General features: G+C 29.6%; 2 protein-coding genes across 2 annotated transcripts in view; one reads left to right on the top strand and one right to left on the bottom strand.

Annotated features, from left to right (window-relative positions):
- Fatp1 (Fatty acid transport protein 1) overlaps nt 1-14,940 on the top strand; it is a 230,682-nt gene that overhangs the window by 83,631 nt on the left and 132,111 nt on the right. The gene's annotated exons all lie outside the window — the stretch shown is intronic.
- The window catches only part of LOC106682480 (uncharacterized), a 12,194-nt gene continuing 11,393 nt past the window's right edge, over nt 14,140-14,940 (bottom strand). Inside the window, exon 4 of the mRNA XM_067049141.1 lies at nt 14,140-14,566. Within this exon, the coding sequence (XP_066905242.1) occupies nt 14,263-14,566 (304 nt within the window). The 3' untranslated portion in view covers nt 14,140-14,262. The remainder of the gene's footprint in view (nt 14,567-14,940) is intronic.

The raw sequence follows: 14,940 nt of genomic DNA, 5'->3' as shown, positions 1-14,940 counted from the left end.
AAGTAAACCCCAGCAATAGTAATTTTCGGGTCTCGATGTAACAAAAAAAACACAACATTTAAGTGCTATTTTAAATATTTAATCCTTTAAAATGCTTTAAATATTCATGTCGTCGGCTTGAAATGAAACACATTAAGTCATGATTTTCTAGTTTTGAGCTAATTGGTTTTTTCAGTCTAAAATGTAAAAAAAACATTAAACTCTAATGAATTTATTAATATTATAAATATCTGCTTATAAAGTAAAATTTTTATTTCCATATATTTTTTTTTTTTTTTAAATATCACCAAATATCTCAAAATTTTAATTTTCAACTTAGTATATTTCACTTTTTAACCAAAGATATACCTGACCCTGAATTTGTTTCAGATTTTCCGACGTAAAGCCACTGGTTAAAATTTTTGAAACTTTTATCTACACTAAACTGTTATCTTACGTTTGCTAGTTTAAAAAAAAAATTAACGCAATGATTTTTTTTCTTAATATTGTTCCTGGTTCTAATTAAAAACTATTAAAAAAAGTAAAAGAAATCTTAGTTATTTTCTTCACAGTGTTAATGTTAATAAATTGGTGATTTTTTTAAATGGCAATGTTGTGTTTTGTAAACTGTATGAAATTGAGTTCATTTTTTGATTCAGAGTGGATATAGTTAAACGATATAATTTAGTAAAAATATCCCATACAGTTACAAAAAAAAAAGTTTGCAGACCTGCCTTATTTTATTTTCTATTCAAACAAGACACTATATCTAGAGATTCCCAATTTCTTAAAACCAGATAAATTTCTACTAGCTTTTGTGCAACTGTAAAGAGAATGAGCAAATATCTTGAACCACGCAAGTTTCTCGAAACAGAACTATTTCTTAAAATCATTGAGAACTCTATAACCCTAAGAGCTAATCCCAAACTCTAAAAAAAAGTCAAAAATTGAGTGGGCGTGGGGACAACTTCACAAAGGTGATGTAATGCCTTTCGTTATAAGAAAGAAAGTGTTAAGAGTTTTTTGTTTGTTTTTTTTTTTTTTGTTGTACCATAGGTTTGTTCTTACAAACGATTTGTCTGGTATAAAACTGGCAAACGCATGCCCAGAAAAAAATGTTTAATTTCCTAAAATTTTAACCATATTAACCGGATTTTCCAACTATATTACTACAGTTTAGTAAAAATATCCCATAATAATGAAAAAAATACTTACAGTTCTGTATTCTGAATTTTCTTTTCTATTCAAACACATCAGTATAGCTATAGACTACAAATTCCTTAAAATCAGAAATATTTCAATTAGTTTTTAATTTTATTAACCCTTCGAGTGATCAGTGTCTTCAGATTGAAGTTATTGGGCCAAGTGTGTAGTTAATGACCAAAAATCGTGAACCAAGCCAGTTTCTCGTAGCTAAACCAACAGACCTATGATGTCGTGGTTGGATCGTTTAGCTTGAATGAGAGAGAAGAGTAGAAAGCCTCTGGATTCCATGAAGTCAGTGGTAAGTGACCTGAACAGTTGGTATGCTTTGGTCTAAGCACCTCCATAATGGGACGAGAGGCTCAGGAGAAAGAAAAATAAAAACTTCTCGAGTATAATTTTTTACTACAATTTTGAATTAGATTCTCAAATCTCTAATTTCCTAACTTCTCTTATTGAGGAAAGAAGCGATCAAATTTCAATTTCATATAAAAAATCTCTTTTACCAAGTTACACGATAAATTCATACATATGGATACATAAGTGCATAATACAAACCAATACACAGTTAAGGCTCTATACTACGTACCCGTTGAACAGAATCGCTTTTTAGGAATCCATCTTGGCTAGAGACTTACTTGGAATCTCCATACTAGACTGAAACGATAAAAAATGCTCGTAGATTTCGACTACTGCAACTCCTACTTGACAAATGCTTGAAACTTTCTGTTGTCTTAAAAAGAAATCTTATACACTATGACAATCAGAGCAATTTGGTCATACGAAATTGAGCTTTGGACTCTACCAAACATTCAAATTCCTCCTGTTACCAATCTTTACAATCTAAAATACTCTGTAAAATCCTTGATGCTCCTTATTACGTCACAAATTAACTCACCCATAAAGACCTCAACATCCCATTCGTTGCAGACTCATTGGTTATCTTTCATATTTAACAATTCCTTATAATCCTCCGAGGCATCTAAAAAGAAGATTTCCATGGAATCTTCTGATTTAAAGCAATGAATGAAGGACCACCCTGGGTGTTTCCTTCCTAAGATTAATATATGTTGTGGAATATTTATCACATTTACTTATTTCATTTTTTTTTTTTAATACAAATTCCTAAACGGAAAGATGAGACTTAGATAAGATAGTTTAATAGAGCAAAATATTTAAAAAGCGCCTGAAATTGTAAAACGGCGTGAATCCCCTCACTCCCACCCTCCGTGGTACCCTTACTTATCTGACTTTTGAAACAGACAATTATAGCGAGTAGATTGGTGAATGTACGACATATCACAGTTTCACAAGAGGAGATCATAAAACAAAAAAGGTAATCTTTCCTGGTCGGACCCACCCCACTAAGACCCATTTTCCAATTTCAGGCGTTTTTTAAATATATAAACTATCATAAAGTCTCCTCTTAAGTAAATATTTCAAAAGTGATATAGACAATCGCCCCCTGAGAGGGGGGTCTTAATGGGGTGGGTTCGACCAGAAAGCCAAGTAACAATATCTGTATTTAGACTAGAATCAAGAGTTAAGCATAAATACTGAAAACTAGCGTATGATTTGAAGAGCTATTTTAGAATATCAAGTTTATTCGAATAAAATATGTCAGTATTTATAAATTCTCATCTATGGTCCTTCATATTTCTATGATTTTATTAAAATAAAATACAAATTAACAATGATGAGGAAGTTAAAGAACAAAAAGATGTATTAACTAGAATAGATTAAAAAAAAGGCCATTCTTCTCCGTTAAATGGAGCAATATTTAAAAAGCGCCTGAAATTGAATTGAAAAATTGAACAGTGCGAAACCCCCCACTTCCGCTCTCCGTGGTAGCCTTACTTATCTGACTTTTCAGACAGTCACTTTTAGCGTGTTGATTGGTCGATGTACGATATGTTACAATCTCACAAGAGGAGATCAGAACATAAAAAAAGGCAATCCTTTCCGGCCGGACCCACCCTACTAAGACCCACTGGAAGCGACGGTTCTATATAATTTTTGAAATATTTGATTAAAATGGGAAGAGGAGACTTTGAGAAAAGGAGATGGTTTAATCGTGCAATAATTAAAAAAGCATCTGAAATTGAAAAACATCAACCCCATGCACCCATGGCTCAGAAGAAAACAAAAATCCAGTTGTAAGTTTTAATAAATACCATGTAACTACTTAAGTACTTTATCACTTCATTTGTTATTTATTGCTGATAATCAACCTTCCAGTAACTGTTCCACTTGCGGAATCGATCCAGATCCAGTGCTCTCAGTTATCGACCTCACAGTAATTGCTATCGATAGCCGGTTCGATAAGTATTGACTATGACAGTGAAGACTACCCTTAGAGTGTCCTACTTAACCAGTTCAGAACCAGTTCTACCTTAGATACTTAAGCCTCTATCCGTTAGTCTTTCTCCTGACCTGTCTGACTATGAATGTCCTTCCACAACTCTATCGTCGATATCTTCAATGAAAGCTTAATATATCACAAGATTTTTTTTTAATTATGCTGATTAAAAAAAAATTAAAACTTAAACAATTTTTTTCAGAATATCCTTTTCCATCACGTTTGGTGCAAACTTGTTAATTTTTCTTATACTTTTTTTTTTGTTTACTCACTTACGAAGATACGAAGGGAAAATTTGGGTTCATTAAAAAGTGAACATATTTTTTTCCTCAGAATCGAAATGTTCCTCTCGCGTTTAGGCATCAAGAAAGAAATTTGATTTGTGTCTGGATGTTCAGGTTGATGTTTTTGCTTATGCTTTCGAGAAGGAAAGTTGAGATAGATCTATATGTTCTAATTTCACTTACTCGTGGTTGAAATTATTTTTCATGATGCACCTACATTACGAAAACATCTCGTCCGATTTGGCTCAAAGTTGAGGGGTAAAGTTAGGTATTAGCTAAACGTACGTAAGTAAGTAAAAGTTTTGTGATGCGCGGACTGCCCAAGATTTGTTCCTTTCGTACAGGAAGGATGCTGCTCCCCCCGACTTCACTTTCTTAGTAATGGCCTTGATATTGTTTTATAGATGAGGATTGTTGTATCTGGTTTTAATCTATATTTCATCTTATTGACAAGAGGATTAATCATGGTCAACCTTACATTAATAATGATTAAGTAATTAGTAATAATAAATAGTAGTTATTAGTTATATTGTTAAGTATTTTGAATTTTTGAGGATCATACATGTAATGAAAGCTGTTTTGAGTTAGATTGTCCTTGAGGATAGCCAGATTGGCCTAGACTTGTAAGAAAAATAAAATGTGTTGAGTCTAAAAGATTATAAATAAAACTATTTATTGTTAACCAAAGTTTCGCCCCACTTTGCAGGGCTGATAAGAGTGCTGTTCTGTTATCAACCGAGTTAACTGTCAGTGGGTAAGAGAACAGCACTCTTATCAGCCTAAGAGTGCTGTTCTGTTACCAACCGAGTTAACTGTCAGTTGGTAAGAGAACAGCACTCTTATCAGCCTATGAGTGCTGTTCTGTTACCAACCGAGTTAACTGTCAGTGAGTAAGAGAACAGCACTCTTATCAGCCTTTACGAAGCCCTGCAAAGTGCAAACGTTGGTTCACAATGAATATTTTTTTTACTATTCTGAAACCTTTATTGACCGCCACCCGGACTATCTTCCTCCAAATTACTACTGTTGGTTTTATTAATAACTTCACCTTAGTGACACTTTTTTTTTAAATTATTATTTTATGGCATCAAACGCTTCGGTGTCATTATTGCCTAGTGATACTTTAAAGTTCAAGAATAAAATTATTGATTGATCCACAACCATAATGTTCAAATTTAAAATATATAATATACTCAGAGATACACATACAATCGTGTATATTGTTCGCTGTGTAAACAAAACCTGAGTGAAAGCTCATCGTTGAGGTTTCACACGTTTTGAACTTGAGGTCAACCCCGTGACCTAGCTATCTTCGACCAAAGAACTCAGTGAAAGGGAGAGAAATTCTAGCTGGTAATAACTACTCTTAATGTAACTGCTTTTTTAAAATTTATATTATATTTTATTTTCTCAATCACCTGGTTGAAGAATTATTGCATTCGGTATAAAAAATCGAGTGAGTAGTGCAGACGAGAAGTGCAGTATGATGAGGAATTGTAACCAATAAAGTCTAGTGATATTACGGTAGATGTGAAATAAAAATATAATGTCGAAATTAATTTATGCAATAAAGTTGTGATGAGAGTCGCCTGGAGGTCTTTGCCATTCAAGGCCATATTTAAATAAGCTAAGTATTCTGTTGAAGATTCCACCTGAATTATATTTTAAGTTAGTGATCTCAAGATAGTTAAATATTTTATAGGAAACCAGTTATTATGGATGATTGTATTTAATTTTGAGCTCATAATGTTCAGATAGTATGCTGCTTTAGATTGAATGGTCTATAATATTTTTATAAAAAATCTGTCACAAAAATTATGGTAAAAATTATTAAAGTAAGTAACGTTAACGCTTTAAAAAATAAATTAGCATTGAACAACGGTTACAGTTATTATTATTATTATGGTTACCGCGGGTAGGGGCTCAAAAAGGAACCTTTGCTGGTCCAACCATAAAGGGAAGTAAATGAAATGTGATGTCGAATTTTGTTAATATTGTATTTTGAATAATTTAACAAATAAACTGTAAAGTTTTGAAAAAAAAAAATATATAGAAAACATACTAACTAGAAAAAAAAATACTTAACCAAACTTATAACTATTACAAAAATTAAAATTAAGGTTAAACAAAAGAAAAAGTAAAATGTCTTTTTGATATATAAATATATTTAAACACAATAGATGCCATCTATTCACATGATCGATTATTAAAACATAATTATTACACTAAAAGGATGACAAACCTTCGCCATCTCGAACCATTTGGATCTTTTGCGAGTTTATTATAATTTACTTCATAAAGATCCCTTAACAATTTGATTAGGTCATATAGGTTAATTCTACTGATGTCTTCGGACTTAATTATTGCCTGATTCAAGTTTTATAATCTGTAAAAGGCAAGGGTAAGGTCGTAACCAGTATCAAAACTAAGGGGGTAAGCTATAATTAATTGGGGGGGGACAAACCATAGTCAATCAGGTTGTGACATTTCAGCACGGAAAATGCTATTGAATCCAAAGTTTTTAGAAAATTATAGCTGTATCATAATTATAACTTTATTAGTTATTACAATTATTTGCTCCTAAAAAAATTAATTTTTAATAAATTAATTTTTTTTTAACTTTAAGGCCCCCTCTGGGTACGCCCATAGACAAGGGCTTCACATCAGAGATAGGCAAAAATTAGAAACTAATTACTAAAATACGAGTCGTATTATACGACCCTTATTTATGAATGAATCATTGACAAATAGATATCGTATCTATGGCAATTTTAACTATTATTTTCAACTATATCTAATTTTTGCCCAACTCTGCTTCATATTCGCATAAAATATGGTCAGTCTTTTCCTCTTCCTCTAGGCACAGGCGATTTGTAGAATATTCTAATATCTTTATCTTTTTGAGATGATATTTGAACAGACCACGGTCCGTGATGAAACCTGGAATTGCTCTCACATATTTATGAAGAACGTAGACTATTTCTTGCCAGGTGTGGTAGCACTATATCTCTTCTTCTTTCCCTGGAAATTAGTACTAATTATCGAAAACATTTTTTTCCAATTTTACTCGCATATTGCGTAAATAATAAATGATTATTTTTCAGTTGGTGATTTCTCTTAATAACTTTTTTTTTTTAATGAATTAGTGAGTAGTTTTATATAGAGATTTTAGTATACATTTAAATATTTGATGTCTTTGTCCATAAATACGACTAAGTCGTATTGATATTATTTGATTTTCGTTATTTTTAACACTCTAGAAATCATATGACATTCCAGAAAAAAAAAGGTTTAATAAAGTTATATACTAATCTTGGCTACTTCAGTTTCGAGTTGAATAGGTTCTTACTTTGGCAAAATCTATAGTATTTTACTGAATGCTCATGGTGAAAGATCAGCCCCAAAAGGTAGTATTTTAGTAAGACAATAAAAGTGGTTAAAAGCCTATCGCCGAAATAAATAGTTTTTTAAAGCCTGACCAAGGTTTCTCAATACGCCGTATATAGCGAAAACGTTTAGCCCGAATTCCAATACGTAATCCTCCCAAAATATTATCATATTGTAAGATAATGCAAAAACAAGTGCCCAATAGTCATGGTGTACGCTTCAAAATTTTTGTTTCTTATCAATACACCTTGAAATGTTGGCAGGATTATTTTCGATTCAAAAACATTGTCAAGATTCTGTGTGCAAAACATTTGATTTTATATCTCTGGATCTGATGAAGGTGGAATTATGAATTCAATATCAAAAGGTATCTTTAATGATGAGAAGATTCTTAACATGGATAATATATATAAGAAGATAGTTAGGGATAAATTCAGTGTAGAACACAAATAAGTGAAAACTTATTTATATTTGTGCCAACATTTCGACAGAATTTCTAGCCTTCATCAGAGCTAAGAATAAAAAACAAGATAACAACCAATGGATAAAAGGATATATAGAATAATTAGAAAATAGCTAACAGTATGAATACACAAATAGTTTGTTGACAGATATGAATAGTTTAAGTATTATAAGAAGATAAAGGCTATGTGAGAAGAGTAACATTAAAATTAAGTAATAGGAAAGAAGAGATATAAAATGCATATGAAAATCCAATTAAGAAAGATATGTACAAAATGAAAATTATTAAAAATAAAAATGAAGTAATGAAAGAAGTGGTAAACGTATATAAAGTTAATTATATATGTTAGCAAAATAACAGAATCAAGGAAATAAAAACATAAAGTTATATAAATCAAAAGAAACAAAGAGATATGAATATTTTAATTTAATAACAATAATTTTTAAAAAAATTATGGAAAAAAAAAAGAAAGAAAATATATGCAATTAGTGAACTATGGAAGTATAATACTAAAAACAAGAAACACAATATAAAGTTAAGTAAGATAATTAAAGATTTGTTCATTTTGTTTCTGTCAAAAAGGAATGTTTCTGTATTTACAACAAGTAGTCTGTGATTTTATGGATTATGAACGCTGATTTGAAGAATAGGATAGAATTTTATGTTAATTCATACCATTAGTTATAACTTCTAAATAAACTGACCACTTCCAAAGGTTAATTGCATATCTGAAAAAGTAAGCTCCAGGGAAGTAAACAAATAAGTAAAAATCAAAATCTGAGGTTGTGGTTTTAGTTCCAAACAGTTTTTCTCCTGATCTCAGAAAATATCAAATTTTCACTATACATCTAATATTATGTTGCAAATTTGTACAAAATTTCATATTCCTGTATTGTACATGTGAATTAGGAACTGAGGCCAAATTTGTTATCTAATTTAAAGACAACATTTAGTCATACATCCATAAAATATCCTCCCTTAGCATTCAATTGGTACCTGTCTGCTAACTAAAAGTGAGAGTGTTTCAAAATGCCACTGATTAAACGGAGTAACAACTATGTTAATATTGTATCATTTAGCAATGATTTGTTTCATTACACATTACACACTTCAATATGTCAAAAACCTTTCCTGCCAAAATTTGAAGGGGCCATTGCACAGGTACAAAAATTCTTTTCTTCAATAATAAATAAAATTCTTCAAAATTGTTTATGAATTGACTCACCAGACTTCCTATAGAGATAATCCAGAAAAATTCTTTTCATTTTCAGTTTTTTTTTGTTTATTTTTTTTCATCCTACTGTGCACTGATTGTAGGTTTCTTTCATCAGGTACACATGAAAGATGTTGATTTTTTGAATTTAGAATTTTATATTAAGTTTTTTTAGGTTATAAAGAAACAAAAAACCCTTTTTACATTAATTTATAATTGCTTACTATTGATAAGCTGGATAACAATCATATAATAATTAATGAAATATTTGTAAAGCATAATCCTTATAATGTTATTTAAAAACGATGTTTAATGACTCTTAATGTGAGTGACATAAATTAATGGAAAGATAAAAATCATTAATTAATAAATTATTTTACTAAAGATATCACATCACTCTAATTATCAGTTTTTAAGATTGGGAACACTATATATTCGAATATTCGATTTAACTATTAATTCATTATTTTTTTTAGAAATTATTTATTTATTTTTTATAACTAACAACATTGAAAAATGGGAAATGTGCATACCATTTTTTTTTTCATTAAAATAAAAAAAAAATCTAAAATATCATCAAATTAAAAATATTTTATAATGGTATTTCTCCTCTCTTTTTATTGCCAACAATATGATTTAAATTATAAAAGTATGCGTCTTTTACTGAATATCATTACCTGAATATTCATTCTACTGTCATGTATATCAATACGGAACTTTGCCTCCTCAATATCGTTTCTATGACTACCTGTTCTGTTCATAGCTACTTTTCTTTACTTTAATTTAATGACTTGTTCTCCCGTCCTGGAAAATACTTTCAACCTCAAGCTATCTCTGTCTCGCTCTAGTTATTTCCAGGTCTTCCTCCCAGAATTTTATGGTAGAATTCATCCATATTGGGTAATAAATCAGTAGCACAGTACTTCATCCAGTAGTAAGTACGTGATTTTTGTAAAATATTTAGGTGCGTAGGGTGTATGTGTCCCAAACAAAATTGAAATCATTCTTAATTATTTTTCTTCTATTCATAACAAATTATTTGTTTTTTTAAATATAAAAGAACATACAGGTAAGGGAACTAAGTATTAGATTATTATTTTATATATATAATTATAACAATAATTATTTATAATTATTACATATATGTTATTTATAATATTTTTATCAATATAAAATTTACATTAAAGCAGTTGGGAATTGATATTTGACTTTTATTTTAATTACTTTTCTTTTTCAAGCTCTTTCAGTCATTTTAGCTAGATATTTGCATCACTGCATCTAACTTTAGCATTTGACATTATTAAAAATAAATCGTACTTATGACTATAAAATATAGTTTTAATTAAAACATATAAAACTATTATTTAAAGACCTTCCTCTAAAGAGGTTTTAACATTTAAGGGATGAGATAAAAATCCCTATCTTTGAATTAAAATCCTTAAAATTAGAACCTTCATTGTAGATTAAAGATGATTTACTGTTAGAATTAGCCAGATTGGATCAGAAAGAAGATTTTTACCCTTAAAAATTGTTTTTGTTTTTTTAAATTTCTTCAACAAATCATTTCTAAAAGAAGCCTTTCAATTATTAAATTATTAATTATTGAATTTAATTTTTAAAAACTAAATGTTTAAAAATTCATTCGAAAAATCACATTTCTTTGAATGATAAAATTACTTATTTATTTAAATGTATAACATGAGGTAACAACCCTATACTAACCATGAAGGGAGGGTCAAGTTTTAAAAGTCAACCCCCATAAGCCAGATTTGAAACGAAAGCTAAGACCAACGCTCTAACTCTCTCAGATAAAAACTGTCAAATATTACAAGTAAAGAAATATCATAGTAAACTCATTTTTATTGCATTCAACAAGCTTCAATGTGAGCTAAAATAGAGCTCTTGTATGTTCAGTGATTCCCGAGATAGTGTTTTTCCTAAACCCATAATTTTGTTTTTTTAAATGACCAGTAATGATCATGTAGTGAATGTACAAATAATGTAGTAAGAAGTCCCATTCTATGTTTAGAAAATCTGCAACTTTAAACATACTATAAGAAACTCATGGTGTATCTTCAACAAAGTCTAGTATCTATGTTAATAATTAGTAAAACATTAAAGTGAATAGTAAAGATAATTACAATGACTGTGAATATAGTTCTTAAAAATCCTTATGATATGTTTATTTCCTTATTTTATCTGGGTTTATCTCCTTGTTTAATGCTTATTTATAAATTTAATCTTATCTAACTTATCCAGGAGACTGTTTCTTTTTATTATGAGTATTAGTCCATAATTACAAGTACACAAACTAGAATATAATATAATAGAATAAATATTTATTTGTGAAATACAGTCTTGTATAAATTTCATTACCTTAAAGATACAGTTTCATAACAAAACCTGTGTCCAGTGCCCAGTTACAAAAATAATAAACAAAAGATAAAAAAGACGGGATAATACAAAACTATTTATGTAATATGCTTTACTCCTTTATATTAATCTTAGTAATAACCAGAAATATTTTAAATCAACCAAATCATATTATAAGTGTAAATATTAATTGCACTTTGAAAACTACTTGCATGCCACTACTCATATGCCACTTACAGAGTCAAACTTATTACATACTGTCACAATGTAAACATAGAATGTATTCAATTTAAAACTACAAACCACAAGAACAAATATTTTTTGTTCCATAGAGGGAATGATTCTTAGTAAGACTATAAGAGTTAATAAGTATGAGTCAGCCTCATACAAGTCAATAAAACTGAGCCAAGTACAAACTACAAGATTAGAGCCTGTTTGTAGATGAACCTCAAGGTCAACCTTAATGATCTTGAGTCTGCTGGTTTGAATCAGGAGTGACTTTTATTTTGTTGAGATCCCAAGGAATGAACACTCGACTCTCTCACCATGGTTAGAATAGGTTGGTTACCCTTAGATAACACCCTTCCCCTACTGTATGTCAGAAATGATGAGATAAAAAAATAATATTAGGAAAAAAAAACTACGAGACTGGAAACCGTCTGTGGCCGAAGAAGTTTAGGCGTAACCATATCAATCTCGAATCTGGCCTAGGGGATTTGACTTTTGTTTGCAATCCCACAAAATGAAACTTGACCCGCCTACTCTGGTTGGAATAGGTTAGTTACTAGTAGAATGAGGGTATTCAGGGGTATGTCAGAACTGACCTGGTAGAGGGTAATAAAAAAAAATTTGGCTAGCCAAAACTAATGATATTAGTCAGTACTTTACTATCAAACAGGGCCCTGGACATACCTATTGTATGATTTAACCATATATGAGCCTCATGGTAAACAGGGTTTATTTTATTCTGCAGTTTATTCTACCATAAGACTTGCTCTGTTAAGTGAGTCCTGAGAGATTAATGTTTTTTGTTTTCTTAATCTTTTTTTTCTCCTAGTTGTCAACCATGGAATTCACAAATAACAAAAATTGTACTTTCCTAACTAGAGATCATTTTATGACAAAATAAGGTTATTTAATAGGGCGATAGAAAAACTAAATAGTTTTCCACTATTTAACTTTTAGCTAAGGATATACAATTTTATAATTTATTTATTTTAAGGAAAACCCTTAATACTCCTTAGATTATTTGTTTCTGTATTTTGGATAACATTTCTGGCATGCCATCTATTATCCAGTCCATCTTCACTATTTGATATTTTAAATCTTCCTTATTTTAATATATTTGTCCTAGTTATAAAATATATATCGAAAGTCATATTTTATTGTAAATTTTCTATCTACATGCCAGTAACTTGGATATTGGACAGTCTGACGGTATGTCAGAGACATCGTCCAAAATACAGAAATAAATGAAGTATTAAGGGATTTCCTTGAAAATAAACAAATAAATAATAAGCTAGATATTTTATTTATACATTTTTTTTAAATTAACAATTTATGACATCACATTTTCGTATTTTATTATAATTTAATATTGGCACTACCATTTATCTTATCTTTATTTATTTTACCTTAATGTTATAAATTAAATCAAAACATTCATTTTGAATTAAACTATTTATTTTGTGGAGAAAATGGTCGGGGTCAGCAAATAAACCCATGAAGGGTCTGGGGTGCAGTAATTTGTAAACAAGTACTGTTACTTGATCAACGGTTGTGCAAGAAGGTGATTTGGTCAGAATTACTCTCGACCACCTGATTTTCACTACCCACTTTAGTATTATTAAGATTAAATAAGTATTATTTTTTTTAACATAGAATATTTATTGCTCCCTTGTCTGTGGCACATCTCGCCACCACCTAGCTATGACCCTGCACGGAATGGTTTAAAACAGGCACAATACCTCGTTACTGAGTTAATGCAGGGATTTAATTATCTTATCAACTGACTTAAGCCAGAATCTCTACCTTTATAAATTACTGCACCGCTGACCCTTCATGGGTTGTAGCGGTACAGAATGAATTGAATTTAATGTTATAATAAAATAAGAAAAAATACTTTTACCTATTGCGTTTTATTAGGACTGAGACATAATGTATCCTTTATTTTTGATACTATATTTTATGATTTAATATTTTTTTCTTGTATATCAATCATCTATAAATATGGTTTTTCAATTCCTTGAAATTCCACAGTTCATTTTCAAAATCTTTTTTTTTTTTAAATAATAGTGTTTTTATATTAAAACAATAAACAATTTTACTGAAATTCTAAAACATTGTTCAGACCCCCTGGCATTGAAGGGTGCAGATTTTCCAAACTCACCAAGAGTGCCTTGCTACAGCCCTGATTCCGTGGCATGACCTTATATTATTTTTACATCAAGCCATGAATTATTTCATGAGTAAAAAATTCAACTTTTTCATAAATTTTGGAGAATGATTCTCATATTTATTGTAGTACATTTCCTCAGCGGACTGAGTTTTGGGACCCTCCTCTAAAAAATAGTTTCAAGAACTCAAATGAACAGTTAAGAGTGCTACAATGAGGGCATAAACTTAAAATTTAGTTTTTATGTTTTGCATTTTCTGAACCTTTCCAAAATCTTTGAATAAAGATATTTTTAGCACTGGTCTGATTAACCCCTTACAGTCGACTGTTAAAGAAGAATAATAGTCTAGGAATATCTGACTTGCATACTGACAACAATAATACTTGTAGCCATTCATCACTTTAACCACTTTAATAATTATAATAAAATGAATAACTTATTTACGTGAATTATTATTGTGAAAATAAAAAAATATATACAAATAAATTTCAGATCTTTTCTTTTCTGTTCATTCGCAATAACACAATCTTTTTTACAATTCTCTCTCAACATCTTTTAGAAACATTCTTCCATTCATTATACATTGTTTAAAGGTTTACTTACAATTAAAAGGGGAAAAAAAATCTTTTGATGTCACAAAATTCAAATATCTTACTTAGGGCTGAAAGAAATTTAGGTGACTCAAAATAATGGTTTAAATCTAGTAAAATCCTTTGGTTGAAGTAATTTGTAATATTTGTAGTAGTTGTTAAATTCTTAAAATAAAGATCGGAAAATTCACCGAGTTTAAAGTTCTCCCACTTGGTTCGACAAGAATGAAGGTTGTTATTATCTTTAATGGTGTAAGCTATCTCTGCTGAGTTGTTTTTGCTTCTTACTATGGCTGGTCCAAAATCGAAATCATTTATTCTAAAATAAAAATTAAAAAATATCAATTAGTTCATTCAAATGAAGATTTGAAATGTATTCGACATACTTCTGATCCAAAATAAATTAATTTAAAGATGAAAATTATATGTGCTGTGGATGCATTTTTTAAATATTTAAATGTAGCTAAAAACATGTAGTCCCTTAGATATACAAATTGAATGAAAAAATTATTTGTTGTTTCATTATATAAGCTATACCTTTTAAAATGTTATAATTGCCTAAAAGTCAAAAACATAGAATATAAGTACAATGTTTTTTAATACAGGTATTTATTCTCTTCTTGGACATTTTCGGGATACTTTGTCCCCCTTTTCAGCATAATAATAACTCGATATATTAAGTTAATATTATAT

Source organism: Halyomorpha halys, unplaced genomic scaffold (genome assembly GCF_000696795.3).
Source record: "Halyomorpha halys isolate HHAL.00 unplaced genomic scaffold, Hhal_1.1 Scaffold417.1, whole genome shotgun sequence".
Lineage (NCBI taxonomy): Eukaryota > Metazoa > Arthropoda > Insecta > Hemiptera > Pentatomidae > Halyomorpha > Halyomorpha halys.
Note: the sequence above shows the minus strand (reverse complement) of the source record. Positions and strands in the feature narration are given on the sequence as shown.